The sequence below is a fragment of the Phaseolus vulgaris genome, chromosome 10 (genome assembly GCF_051622355.1).
Source record: "Phaseolus vulgaris cultivar YP4 chromosome 10, ASM5162235v1, whole genome shotgun sequence".
In the NCBI taxonomy this organism is placed as follows: Eukaryota; Viridiplantae; Streptophyta; class Magnoliopsida; order Fabales; family Fabaceae; genus Phaseolus; species Phaseolus vulgaris.
In genome coordinates this window covers 13,946,446-13,961,686 of record NC_143507.1, presented here as the reverse complement: position 1 = coordinate 13,961,686, position 15,241 = coordinate 13,946,446, and the positions used below count along the sequence as shown (strand labels likewise).

Genomic DNA, 15,241 nt, shown 5'->3' with positions numbered 1-15,241 from the left:
GATCAAAATCAAGACTTTATTGATCATACATAATCAAGCAATAAGCATAAAACGAAAATACCAAGAACAAGTAGAAAAGAGAATATTATATATACATCACCAAGAATACATTTGATCAAGGTAAATTACATTCAATCCCAAGTTAGAAAGCACTTAGCCACTCATGACAACTCCTTCAATCTTCATTCTTGATCTGGATTACATAAGAAGGGCTGATCTGAGCAAGTTCTTCTCCTAAGAACAGAGGTTTCTTCTCTTTCTCTGACTAATCTCTCTCTCTATAAAAACCCAATCTTTTTCCACCGCTGGTTTTGAGTTGTGTTTCAAAATTTATATAATCAACTTTAGCTCAAGCTAGCCTGTTTTAGCTTAAGCTAGATCTTTCGGTGCATTTTTAGCTTGAGCTAGCGATTCTAGCCTGGGCTAGAATTGTACTGCACATTTAATCAACTCTGGACAGTTTTAGCTTGAGCTAGCAATTCTAGCCTGGGCTAGAATTGTACTGCACCTTTAATCAACTCTGGACAGTTTTAGCTTGAGCTAAATCTTCTTGTGATCCAATTAAGTTTTTACTTTCTTTCTTTCAATGTCAGCTTGAATAATTCTTTCAATGCTTCATATTCATCTGCAATTTACACCAAAATTGAGATTAAATTTCTTCATTTGTTTCTTGGTTTAAAATATATAATCAGATTCAATAATTCTCAGATTAGGGTAATTTTCTTACATTAAGCAATAATTAAGTTCCAAAGTGTTCAATTTTATCAATCATAAAAACTACACATTGGCACTTATCAGAGGAATATATGCCATCCATTGCAAAATTTTCATGGGTACATAACAGGTACAACTCTGCAATGGTTTATTGGCCTTTTTGACGACCACATCACCTCCTTCGACCAGTTTTCCGAGTTTTTCAGGGAACAATTCATTGTGAATAAAGCCCAACCACCGGTGTCATTTGATCTCTTCAATGTGAAGTCGAGGCAAGGTGAGTCTCTAAAAAATTATTTGAACAAGTTTGGGGCGTTCACAGTGAAGCTCCAGACCTATGACGAGCCCCTGATGGTCAACGCCTTCGGATAGGGAGTCATGGCAGGGCCATTCAGTGACTCACTAATTAGGAATCCAGCAGTGACGTTTGCTGAAATACGACGTCGAGTTGTCGCTCACATCAGCATAAAGGAAGCAGTATCTGTGAAGCACAACAACACATATCCAGGGCAAACTAAGCCCAAGGAAGGTAGTCGAGCCCAACCTCTGAAATTTCAATGATGGGAGAGTTGTCCTTCTTCTTGGGACTACAGTTTCAACAATCAAAGGATGGAATCTTTCTAAGTCAATCCAAGTATTGCAAGGAAATTCTCAAAAAGTTTGAAATGGAGCAGTGTAAAGAGACAACTACACCAATGCCCACAAGCTGTTACATGGATGTTGATGCAACTGGAATTGCAGTATATCAATCCAAATATAGGGGTTTGATTGGCTCTTTGCTCTACCTTACAGCCATCAGATCAGATATTATGTTTGCAGTATGCCTCTGTGTTAGATTCCAATCCAATCCGAAAGAATCACACCTTAAAGCTGCCAAAAGAATTCTGAAGTATCTAAAAGGCACATCCACTGTTGGGTTATGGTATCCCTCTCATTCTCCCGTACATTTAGTTGGATACTTTGATTCAGATTTTGCAGGATGCAAACTGGACAGGAAAAGCACAAGTGGAATTTGTCATCTACTTGACTCCAACCTTATCTCTTAGCATAACAAGAAGCAAGTCCACTATTGAAACATAATACATTGCTGCAAGAAGTTGTTGTGCTCAAATTTTGTGGATTAAACAACAACTTGAAGACTTTGGGTTAAAAGTCAGCAAAGTACCCCTAATGTGTGACAACATAAGTGCCATCAATCTCACAAAAAATCAAGTTCAGCACTTTAGGACAAAACATATTGAGATTCAACACCATTTCATAAGAGATCATGTGAGTAATGGAGACTGTGAGGTGAAGTTCATTGCAATCAAAAGACAACTGGCATATTTTTTCACTAAACCTTTGCAAAAGGACATGTTCTTCTTTCTCATAAATGAGTTAGGAATTCTTGACTCACAAACTCTATTTTAAGTGTTGTTTTTGTTTCTCCTTTGAGTCTATTTGTGAAGACAAATAGGGGGAGAAGTTTTCATGGTTTGTATGTTTGTATTGTGTGCTTAGGAAAACTCAGATCGAGCCTAAAGGGTTTGTGTACTTGACAGAGTACTTAGGGCTCTGTGCTCGGTGGTCGGGTCTCGGTGCATGGTATAGGTAGGTCAGCTCGGCTGTTGGGCCAGCGAAGTGGGCCATGTGATTGGGATCAGTTTGGTTGGTAAACCCATTGTGGCATAATTAAGATAACCTTTCTATACGTTAGTATAAGGCTACTAGTAAAGGGTAATTTTGAACTTAGGGGTACGTATAGTACATGTGGTGCCTAGGTCAAGTAAATGTTTCTTTTAACTTAAGTACGTGTGTTCCAAGGCACATAGTGGTTAAGTTGCATGCGTGACAAAAGATAACATTGCACCATGAGTAGGGTGTCCACGTAAGCAGAATATTCCCCTGATGTTGGCACATAAGTTGGTGCCCTGCTGCCAGGTGGTTGTTGTGTTATTATTTTATGCTCTCCTTAGAGATAAATTCCTTTATGTTGCAACACCTAAAGAGAAGGCGCCCATAAACAAAATATTTCCTGTTGAGTATGCTTTCAGTTGAGACTAGATTCTCATGAAAGAAAGTTGTTACAAGAGATAAGCTATAAAAAGGGCTTGAGACCCCAAGTAAAAGTACGTTGTTTTTTAGACTGAAACTGGATACTTCTTAAATTCTAGTAAGCCCTTACTGACTTAATCGTCAGAGTGTAATCAACAGGTAATGTTCCCTCTGTTTCAATGGAGTCACGTTTAAGAGCAACAAGAGATAAAACAGATTCCATAAGAGACAGACGGAGCTAGAGTTTGTCACCAGAGTCAACCTGCGAGAGAGTCAATCGACAAGAACATTAACCATTTTCACAATTTGAAATCATGATTTTTAATCCCTTTTTCATAAAAAATATTTAAAGGGGTTTTATTCTATAGCAAAAGTCATATCATTAATATTCAAATCCTAAATAACTTAATTAGTTAAAAAAAATAGTTCTTGTGACTTATATAAACTTAATTTATATTTCTTCATGACATTTAAAAATTTAAAGAGTTATTTCAAAACTAAAAATGAAAGTAATACTAGTAAACGATGACCATAAACAACAACATTTAACACAAAATCGTCGTAAAAAAATGTGGTGACATTCCGGTAATTGAATAACAACGATGGTAAAAAAAGCCTCATTAGAAATTGGCCAAATGAGACTATTAAAATATGTATTGTCGTTAAAAGTAGTCGGGAGGGAAATAACGACGATAGTCCAAAAGAATCGTCATTAAAAATGTTGCCTTTAATTTGAAAAATTTTCCTTTTTCACACTAGACATCACTTGAAAATTTTCTCATTTACATTGGTTTGTGACACGTCTAGGGACTATTTCTTAGGACCTATAAATGTGACCAGGAAATGAGAAGTTTAACTATTAAAAAATGAGTATTACTAAGATATTCCAATTTCAACCCTTTCAAATCCACAAAATCTAATAAGATAATTGTAAAACAACAACAAAGATATTGAAAAATGATTAAAAAGTTTAAAACATTAGAATCTTTAGAACTAAAGAAATATGAAATACAATTTTTTGTTTCTTCTTACTGTCTCACTACAAATTCAATTTGCGCAAGATCAAAATGCCACAGATCATGCGATGCAAATCGCCTACCACGCGCGACTCCTACCCTACTGTGACTATGAATGGCGCCCAACCGTGACAGGAAACCGCCCACCCCCTCCCCTTTTGCGAATGAAGTCCAACTACGAACAATGCCCAACTACGACCCATCAACCGTCCAACCGCGAACAACGTCCCCCACACCCTCCCTGGTGTGTACCACAAAAATTCCTTACAACACATGCTAACATTGTCTAAAATTTTTGAACATATATAAGATGTGAAAATAGCAATATATAGCTGACTATGTAAAAAAAAAAACCTAAAAAGTGATGACGGTTGAACAAAAATTGTCGATATAAACTTCAAATTAAATACACATATCGCAGTAACCACCGTAAAACTTCCCTAAAAAAGGTAATAATGAAGAGTTTTAAATAATCGTTAAAACTCTCCCTTAACCGCTTTTAATGATGGTTCCATCTAACAACTGTCATTAAAAGTGATATTTTTGTTCTTAATTTATAATAATTTGTTTACAATAGTCATTAATTTGTAACTTATCAACGACAATTAGTACAAGAAAAAATGGTTTTAACGAGGGTTTATTTTTACATTACCAAAGGTTAAAACTTCCATTAAGTGGTTTACCCTGGGTTGCGGTTTCCCTCGTTCCCCAGGGTTTTTTTAAACCCCAGGAAAAGGCTTTCATAACCTCCATTAAATACCATAGGTTTCACAACCTCCGTAAAAAAAAAACCCAAGCACCCCACAATTAATATTGCAAAGAAAGCACATCAACCAAGATTTGAACCCAAGTCCTTCGAATAACCAAGGAAGAGTTAACCACTAGACCAGAGAAGTTTTTTGGTCATATTATCATTTTTATTTTACTTATTATTATTAACATAATTTATACATATTAATATTATATTAATATTATATTAATATTATATTAATATTATATTAATATTATATTAATATTATATTAATATTATATTAATATTATATTAATATTATATTAATATTATATTAATATTATATTAATATTATATTAATATTATATTAATATTATATTAATATTATATTAATATTATATTAATATTATATTAATATTATATTAATATTATATTAATATTATATTAATATTATATTAATATTATATTAATATTATATTAATATTATATTAATATTATATTAATATTATATTAATATTATATTAATATTATATTAATATTATATTAATATTATATTAATATTATATTAATATTATATTAATATTATATTAATATTATATTAATATTATATTAATATTATATTAATATTATATTAATATTATATTAATATTATATTAATATTATATTAATATTATATTAATATTATATTAATATTATATTAACATTATTATTAATATTATTATTATAATTAATATTATATTCATATTATTAATATTATTCATATTATTAATATTATTCATATTATTAATATTTATTAATATTATTCATATTATTACTATTATTATTATTAATATTATTATAAATATTATTATTAATATTATTATTAATATTAGTATAAATATTATTATAAATATTATTATAAATATTATTATTAATATTATTATAAATATTATTATTAATATTATTATAAATATTATTATAAATATTATTATTAATATTATTATAAATATTATTATTAATATTAATATAAATATTATTATTAATATTATTATTAATATTATTAATAATATTATTAATAATATTATTATAAATATTATTATTAATATTATTAATAATATTATTATTAATATTATTATTAATATTATTATAAATATTATTATTAATATTATTATAAATATTATTATTAATATTATTATTAATATTATTATTAATATTATTATAATGAATAGTTTCCAATGTATGATTCTTCAAAATTTGATACTGCAAATGTAACCAAAAAATAAATTATGATGATGTATATATGTGATAAGTTAATGTCACTTCACACACAACTTATTTTTACTTATTGAAATTCATAAAAACAATCTTTAAGAATTGAATAATAATTTCAATTAATGAAGTGCCTTCTAACTTCAATTAATGAATCAACCTCTAAGACCTAAGTTCAAAGCATATTTAAATATGTATACCAGTTTAGGCTAAACTCACTAAAAAATTTAATTATATCTATTTATTAAGAATTGAGAAAATATATTTTATTGATGTTTTACAATAAATTTTTGACACTTAAAAAAAATTTAAAAACTCTATTATTTTGATGAGATTTTAGAATAAATATTTAGAATTTAACGAAGGTTTTAAAATAAACCTTTGAAAATTAACGAAGGTTAAAAAAATCTTTGTTATTTTATGGAGGTTTTAAAATAAACCTTTGTAAATTAACAAAGGTTAAAAAAACCTTCGTTATTTTGTGGAGGTTTTAAAATAAACCTTTGAAAATTAACGAAGGTTAAAAAAACCTTCATTATTTTACTGAGGTTTTAGAATAAACCTTTGGAATTTAGCTAAGGTTAAAAAACCTCCGTTATTTTGTTGAGGTTTTAGAAAAAACCTCCATTAATTAAATCAATTCCTAAGGTTATATTAACCTCCACTAAATAACCTCTATTAAAACCTTTTTTTCTTGTAGGGAATGATGCTCGTCATAATAATTGACTTATTTTTAATGATGTCTATTATATACGTGATTTTTCATAAGTAATAAAAGTATACAAGTTTATAATTTATTTTTAAATCTATAATGGGTTGTTGATATAAAATTTGTATTTAATTTTTAAATAATGTATTTTTTTTAAATATACTTTCTACTTATTTCTTATCAATATAAAATTTATATTTAATTTTTAAATATATTTGAGTAAAAGAAAAAAGGGTTTTAACATAAGTTATTTAAAAGAGGTTAATGTAATCTAAAAAATAATTTAATTAACATATTTTTTTTAACCTATGTTAAGTTTCAAAAATTTATTCTAAAATCTCAACAAAATAATAAAGATTTTTTTTTAACCTTCATTAAATTTCAAAGATTCATTCTAAAACCTTAGCAAAATAATAGAAGTGTTTATAACCTTCATTAAATTACAAAGGTTTATTGTGGAACCTCAACAAAATAGTATAGGCTTTTTTAAACCTCCATAAAGAAATAAGATTAATTAATTTTAATGAATAAATAATTAAAAAAAGATATAATTTGTTGTGGTTCAAAAGGCTATTCAATGGTGTGCACATTAATTTGCTGGTGTGAAGAACAATATCATCCATGGTCTTTTAGGGAGGTTCTAAAACCCATGATATTTTATGGGGGTTTTGAAACTCATGAAATTTTATGGAGGTTCTTAATCCTATGATATTTATCAGAAGTTTTGAAAGATTTTTTATGAGATTTAAAAAAACCGTGAGGAACACGTTTACTAAGGATGATTTAGTGGGAGAAACTGCAATTCTATGTAAATGACTTAATGGAGGTTTTAACCCTTAGTAATGTACAAATAAACTCGCATTAATTTTTTTTTTTTTTTAGTAATTGCTGACTTTTTTTAAGTATTCAAACAATTTGTATATAATTTCATTAGCTATTTTTTTTTTTCACCAAGTAGTTTCAAATTATTTATTCTATTATAAAAATTTCATTTATTTTTATCTAATTATAGTTTCACTTATTATATTTTCTAAGTCTATTCCATCATATAATTCACATTAAAGTTGATTGTGTCAATAGATAAGATTATATTTAAAAAAATTATTCTCTTCTATTACTTATAATTAACGATTTTTAAGTGTAAAAAGTGATACATAGGCCACCAACTACTCTTTAAAGATTTAAATATTTGATTATTAGATAAATTATACTAAATTAATATTATGAGTTTTTTAACAGTATAAATTGATTTGACATTTCTCATAATATTTCATATATACTAAATTAATCAAGTTAGTAAGAAAAACAAATAGAAACCAAAATAACACTTAAATAATCAAATTAAACAAAATCTATATGAACTACAAAATTTATGTTAACAACGTTTTAAAATATAATGTTGATTTCAAAATATTATCTTCACTTCTTAAATTATTAAATATTATTTAAAATAAATATTATTTATATGGTTTAAGTTTAAAAATGATATTTAAATTATATAACCATGTTTTATTTTATAATTAGTAAAAATAATATGAATCAACACAAATAATATACAAATATTAATATTGATTGATATATTAATGAGTATTAAAAATCTATATACAACTTAATTAATTTTAGTACCATAATATTTATTTAAAATACTAAAGCTTAGACAAATATATATAATAACATAATATTAGTAACAATAGATATACAAACATTAATTTGGCATCCATTTGTCTGTATCAAATAAATATATTGAGTTATTGACTTATTTCCATACTAGGTTATGCTTAATTTGATATGTGTAATGACACAGATTGGTCAAATGAATAATTAATTAAACTAAAATGTTCTTATTTTATACATAGTTACTAACCATATCACCGATCTCTTGTTACTTCCTCCACTAGTCAGGAAAAGAGAAGGATGAAATACACTAATACTTGAAATCATTCTTATTTTGCTCTCATCAACCAGATCAACATCAAACCTAATTTGGATTATGTAAGTTAGTTTTATATGATATATAAGTTAAGAAGTGTATGACAAAAATGCTGTTAGAGAGAAGTATTTTCTAACAATTCAGGTTAAATACACCTTAAACCTAAAATAAGTTTTCAAATAAAATACAAAGAACCTAGGTGCGTCCTACACATAATTTATAAACACGAGGTTGGTATAATATGGGTTATATAAATTTTCAATTCTTTTTGTATATTTCAACTATTTATACAAGTAGTTTTAACTATCATTAATAATTAGTTATTTTCATAGAATATTAACTAAATAGAAAACATGGTTTTCAATAAGGAAAATACTTACTAGCTAACATTTTGTTTTAATTCATGAGAGAATCTTATTTATAAATATGAAAAAAAATGGATTAGAAAATACAACATTAGTCATGCCAAGTCCCCTAATATATTACTCAAATATAAAAAATAAAAGCTTAAATGCAAGTAAATTTCAATTTTATTTAATACTATTTTTTTAAAAAAATTATATTTAAATTTAAATATTATTTTCCATAAATATAATTAAGAATCATTAAGTATTTTTTTTTAAAAATCATTAAATAAAATTATATACTATTTTTAATCAATATCAAAGTAATTAATTTCATTTATATTCCAGAAATAATAAATAGTATAAAAAGTAAAACAAACCAAACTTAGCAATAAAATCTTACTTGAGATACTCAATTTCACTATTACAAAGAAGAAGAGTGTTGACTCCCACACCAGCAATAGCAAATATCTGTGAGTATAAAAGTACTATTTGTCAATTAAACAATAACTTGAGTTAGCATATGTTTTTAAAAATAATATTTAGTTATATATAATCAACTATTATGGAAGAAACTCAACATTGTATACATGTTAAGTGACAAAATAAGGTCAATTAAGTACATCAACTAAATAATAATTACAAAATACATGTTCTAAAAGTGACAAATACATGCATTAAGAAAAAAAAAGGTTAATTAAGTACATCAACTAAAAATAATTATTGAAATAGTAATTGTTTATACATTGAACACCTAAAAGAATATATAGATTCAGTTGAAAAGTTAAAAGATGTTATGTATGAATCATGTTTGAAACATCTAGAGCATTTGCTATTTATTTTTTCATAAACAGATGATGGTATAACACCTATAAACTATCATACTATCATATTTTACCTTGTGTAGCTTTGAACTAGCAGAGACCCACCTTCCAATTTCTAAATCAAGCACTTCAATAACTACAAAGCTGTTAATGCCATAAACACCATCAGCAACAGAACGTATTTGTTTAGTTAGAGAAACTACTGTTAAGCTTCCCTTATTCGGATTTAAAGAGGGACACAATGTCCACTTGTTGAAAGTTGGATTATATGATCCATCTATGACAAAACAAATTAACAGAAGTTTTATGTCATGAACAAGATAAAATGAAAAACTTAGAAAGATGTCATTCCAATATAATAATACAAAGCATGATCATTTTCACCACCAAAAACATATGAAGCTCACAGTTTGTTGAAGTTGAGTTCATAGGATAGAGAGACTTGTTCACAAGCTGAAAAGACCAATACAAATCAATACTTGATAAGCATGATTCTCCATCAAAAAGCACTTTTACAAATAATGTCTCTTTAGGGTCTACATGTCGCTCATCATGTGATTCAATAACTGTCTTCTCAACTTGTGTCTGAATAAGATTAGATGCTGATTCTAAGATTTTACAACGATCCATTAGATGCTGAATTTTCAATTCTGCCCCCCTCTGGAATGATGTAAACAAAATAAGCATAAAAGACTTAAATATCAGAAAAACAAAGAAAATTGGTACAATTAAAGGTACCAAGTATTATTCCAAATGATGATTATGTTCATGGTTTTAAGTTGCTGTCTAGATATTTCAATTTAATACTGTCCTTAGTTTTGATTCTTCATCGGACCAAACATTCACAGGAATAAAAAGTGGGGTTTGGATATACAATATCCACTGAACTAATTCTGAGACAAAAAAGTGTGCCCCATTTAAGAACTGAAACCAAAGTTTTATGAAAAAGTGGCTGAACGAAAATGAAAGATCGGAATCAATAGAGTGAGTTATATTTAGTAAGAACTAATAAGAAGCAAAACCAGCACAGTTCTGCATATTTTAGAATTTCAGACAAAGGCAGAAGTTTTAAGTTCTATGTGGTGATAATTACTTAAAATGAATTCAAATAAATTTGATAAATTAAGAAGTTAAATATTTACAACCATTTACATCTTTATACATGCAAGCAACACAATATGAAAGAGATGAGTACTGTAAGATATGATCAAATTTAACTGACATTAATGATGATAAATAGAGGAGTACCAGCTTTTCTTCGAGGTAACAGTTGCTCTGTATTTGTATTTGCTTGAAAGTCATGAGTTCTTCAACTTCTCGTATCAACTACAAATGCATGAAGGTTAGTTGCATAGCTTATAGCATTGAATAATGACTTATGCATGTTATGATTAAGAAAATTAATTGTCTTTGGTCCTTGACAAAGGAACATGTACTGTTAAATGTAAATACTATAAATGTGTAAAATTTAACTAAAACAAATATTAGAAAAGTAATATTGAAGGCTTAAACATATTTTCATTCATCAGTCTTAATCACCTTGTCAATGGAGTATTTATGCTCAACTGGAGTACTTGAATCTTCTTCCTTCTCTTGATCTTCTGGCACCCCAAGATATTCTTTTTCCACAGTGCACACATCATTCTCATCAGGAGTGTCATTCTCATTCTCATCATTTTCCACTGTGCATGCATCATTCTCATCAGGAGTGTCATTCACATTGTCTGACATAGAGAAGGCTTGACTACAATGACCAAGAGCAATTTCCTTTAGTTTCTCATATACAAGGTTCAGGTCATTCTCATTCACCTCCTTCACTACTGCTTGAGTATCCAATGACCTGATGTCTCCATCTAAAGAGGAAGTAACTTCAGTGGAATATGTTCTCTTACATGAGCTTGTAAAATGTTGTGTCTCTGAATCAGGTTTTCCAAATGGAAAAGATGGAAACACAGTTTTCGTCTTCAAATTACAACCAGAGGCAAATGCTAAAGAAGCTAGTAATGAGGAAAGTTTGTTTGCTTGTCTATGGTCTAATTCAAACCAGAAATGGTTATGAGTGTAGTAGTTGCCTGCAATTACTGCTGCAAATTTATCTTCAGACAGTGGCTGGCACTGAAGCCGGACGCGAACTTTCACCTTAAATCATTAATAGCAGAAAATGTAAGGCCCTTTGGATGAATCATGACATGAATACATGACCACTACTATCATGAACCATGAGAATTAGAGTTTGGCAGGTAGATGAGCAAGTGGTATACCTGTGCAGGATATTGTGTTCTATCCAATTCTGAATTATCATCAATCCATGCGTAAGGGTCAATGTACATTTTGCCCTTGCTAGATGCCTCAAAAATTCCATGGAGCTTCCTGTCACTATAGTTGAATAGAAAAATAGGCAGGCCAGGATCAATGTTCTTCACAAAGGAAAAGTGGTTAGCTGGTAAGCCTGTTAAAACAAACACATACTACTGAGTTAATGATCACATAACTCCACCTTCAAAATTAGTTATTTCATAATTTTATCATACTATTCATCCTAAGAGGATGCAAGCAACTGTTAAAACACTCCTAATTGATACTGGGTCTATGTTAGTTGAAATTTATTCAAAGCTGCAACATTTTTGGTAAATATTGATAAAACTCAACCAATAAAAGATAATGAATTTCAAAAGTGTATTATAACATTTTTCTTCATGCTAATTTAGAGCATATAGAAAAATATAGATCAAGTAAAGTATTTCGGTGTTGCATTTTAAAACACAGTCAATTTTTTATTATAAAATTTCATTGATTCATTCCTCTTTAGACTCACACTAACGGCATCAGAATCTTACTAATGCTACAATAAAAGCAATCAAATGCAAAAGAGTTAAAGACTAACCAAAGAGTAGTTTTGATTGGCATTCTTTCATTGTGCTGTTCTTGCAACCGAATATGACCCCACCAAGCTGATACTTCTCCAAATTTCTGCCTCCTACAGATTTGACCACAAAATTGGGAGAAAAAGGCATAGCCCCACTGATTCTAAAAGTTTGTGTTCTTCCTCCTGTGTTCATCCTGGAACAAGAGGACAAGCCCTATTTCATTAACAATCAATGGCGAAATTCAGACCGTCAAGAAATGTAAATAATTATTATGTTGGCAATATCAAATGAACTAAAAGCTTCAAGCGATTAAACGTTCAAATAAATATAGTTTCTTTCATTTTCATTAACAAGAAGGCAACTTCACAAATATCAGTAAAAAGGATGAACAGAGTAAAGACAATGGAATTGAACATTGGACTAAAAAGTGCTGGCATCACACTGGTCCTCAACGATTACCATAGCAGTAATATGAGGGAGCATGATAGAAACTTGACACAAATGTAATGAACATAATCCTATCCCAATCATTCTCCCATCCAACCCTTATGCCAACAAACACCAGAGAAATGTTTACAAGCACTATCAAGCACCAGTTCAGATCATGCAACACTATTCAATCCACTACTCGATCAGATAAAAATAAAAATAAAAAACCAAGAAAGGAAAAAGCATAAGGAAAATGTCTATGCACACTTTCTAGCATACCAAACTAAAAGAATGATAAAGGAATTGAGTGAAAGAGTGATACTTGAAACAAGTTTGAGACACAAAAGGGTTCACACAAAAAAACCAACCCAAGAAAACAAATGTGTGGAAATGGTTTTATAGTTCTATTGTAATGCAAAAGTAATTGGGCCAGTTTACATGGGAATTGTTCTTAATCCAGGATCAATGGACTAGGAGTACCTTAATTTTGTACTAATAGGGGCTATGAGTACCTCATTTAGCACTTATATATCACACTTTATGGATGAACATGTAAAGAAAGTATGTGCTTTGTGATGGGAAAATCAGAAAAGCACTGTGTATAAGGCATCACTTTTATCACTCCATCTCCTTTGACTTGACTATTAGCACTCTAACAATAACATAATGGAACACAAATTACATGTTATTTAGGCCAGACGGATTTGGCATTTCTTTGTGAAATGGATTTGATATGTGTTGAAACCAATTAACACAAATTGTTTCTCAGTGAACATGCTGTTTACATTGATCATAAATGGCTTTTTTCTTCAGTAAAAATAAAGAAAAACTATCAGACATATGAATTTGATCAAGTTATAATAAAATAATTAACAAGAAGGAATTTTTACACTTTTAGTTACCGGGGAAGCGAAAATTGTTGTTTCCCAGCTTCTTAGTTAGGTATTGTAGTGTTAAAAATGACAATTTTTTTTAGAAAATTTATTAAAAAGAACGTTGTTAAAGAATTTAAAATTGTTTATATATATAACTTAAATAATAATAATAATAATAATAATAATAATAATAATAATAATAATAATAATATTTTTAGTTTTATTTATTCTTCAACAGTTACGTCAAACTATAACTAATGACTGCTGAAAAAGATATTAATTAAACAAATATCATTTTGTTACCATTTTTACAAATTGCCAAAGTAAAATCAATAATACCTTATTTAAGAATAAATAAGTTCTTTGTTATATCACGGTAGACAAAAAAACTCTTTTGGAATATTTTAAAATCAAATATTTCATTTGTGACATGTTTTCTTCCCGAATTGATTTAGGATATAAGACAAAATTTAGGTGCAATATAAAGGTATGTTTAGACAAACTTATTAAAATACATGCGTAAAAAAATTAAGAAGAAAAAACAAAATAATATTCTTTATATAAGTTAAAATTAATTTATGCTCATACTAATTTATTTTTAGAAAAACTATATTAGAGCATCATTATATATTATGTATAAGTTATTTATTTATTTTCTCTCTTAAAAATGGTAATGGATAAACTTATCCAAAAGTAATGCTTGATATTTTCTATTTCAAATTATAGTTTTAGATTAGGAAAATGATGCTTTTAAAATTTTTGGAATTGTATACAAATGTGTGATGGATTTAAAAATAAATATATATAATAAAAAGTAAATTTTTAATTAAATTATATAAAAATTTATTAAAATAATAATATTGAGAGTGTAATTGTATAAAATTTATGAGATCTCAAGGTACCATTGCTATATTAATAATTTATATAATAAAAGTTAAGACCAAATATCAATAAGGAGTAAAACTCTAATTTTAATTAACCACTAATATATATATATATATATATATATTAATTAATTAAGTTTAGCTTTTATTATAATCATTACTGTTCCGGTCGGTTGACCTGGGTCGTCTTTATGAGTGGCTTGTCCTCACGAGCTAGAGCACCTTCGTTCTGTCTTGTATATGAGTACCTGAAAAAGAAGAACAAAGGGGCGCCCTCGCGGCCGTTTGCACTCCGACGATCAAGTCAGCTAGCGAAAAACACCAGTGACTGAAAACTGTATGATTATCTCAATGACTGGAACTGTGTGGCTAAACTGTGTTGCCCTAATTGCCTTGTGCTCACAGCTGGGTGCGCCGTCAAGAACAACTAGGGTCTAGTGTTCTGAGTAACTTTATGAGAACTAGGTTAAAGCTTGTAAAACTGTGAAAGAGTACCTTACTAGGGTTCTCTGTGCCCTTTATATAGGTGAAAACTAGGGTTTACCTTTGTGTTGCTGCTATTATCTAGGGTTCCTTGGAGAAGGTCCTTGCGCCGCTATACTTAGGATCTTAGCGTATCTGGCCCATGGACTTCCCT

General features: G+C 28.5%; 1 protein-coding gene across 1 annotated transcript; it reads right to left on the bottom strand.

The window, feature by feature from the left end:
* Positions 1–9,124: 9,124 nt before the first annotated feature.
* On the bottom strand, positions 9,125–12,854 carry LOC137814669 (uncharacterized). Its single transcript, XM_068617532.2, has 7 exons — positions 12,434–12,854; positions 11,811–11,998; positions 11,089–11,688; positions 10,798–10,875; positions 9,915–10,209; positions 9,624–9,826; positions 9,125–9,196 (listed from the first exon to the last, which is right to left on the bottom strand). Exons 1-7 carry the CDS (start codon positions 12,606–12,608, stop codon positions 9,125–9,127), a joined length of 1,611 nt encoding a protein of 536 aa, XP_068473633.1. The 5' UTR covers positions 12,609–12,854.
* Between the last annotated feature and the right edge of the window lie 2,387 nt (positions 12,855–15,241).

What these genes read in the sequence shown, in the direction of transcription:
- LOC137814669 (XM_068617532.2), bottom strand. Translation starts at nt 12,608, where the DNA reads ATGAACACAGGAGGAAGAACACAAACTTTTAGAATCAGTGGGGCTATG. An exon ending in GAACACAATATCCTGCACAG is followed by an intron (nt 11,689 to 11,810) that starts GTATACCACTTG and finishes TAATGATTTAAG; the next exon opens with GTGAAAGTTCGCGTCCGGCT. An exon ending in CTAGTTCAAAGCTACACAAG is followed by an intron (nt 9,197 to 9,623) that starts GTAAAATATGAT and finishes TTATACTCACAG; the next exon opens with ATATTTGCTATTGCTGGTGT.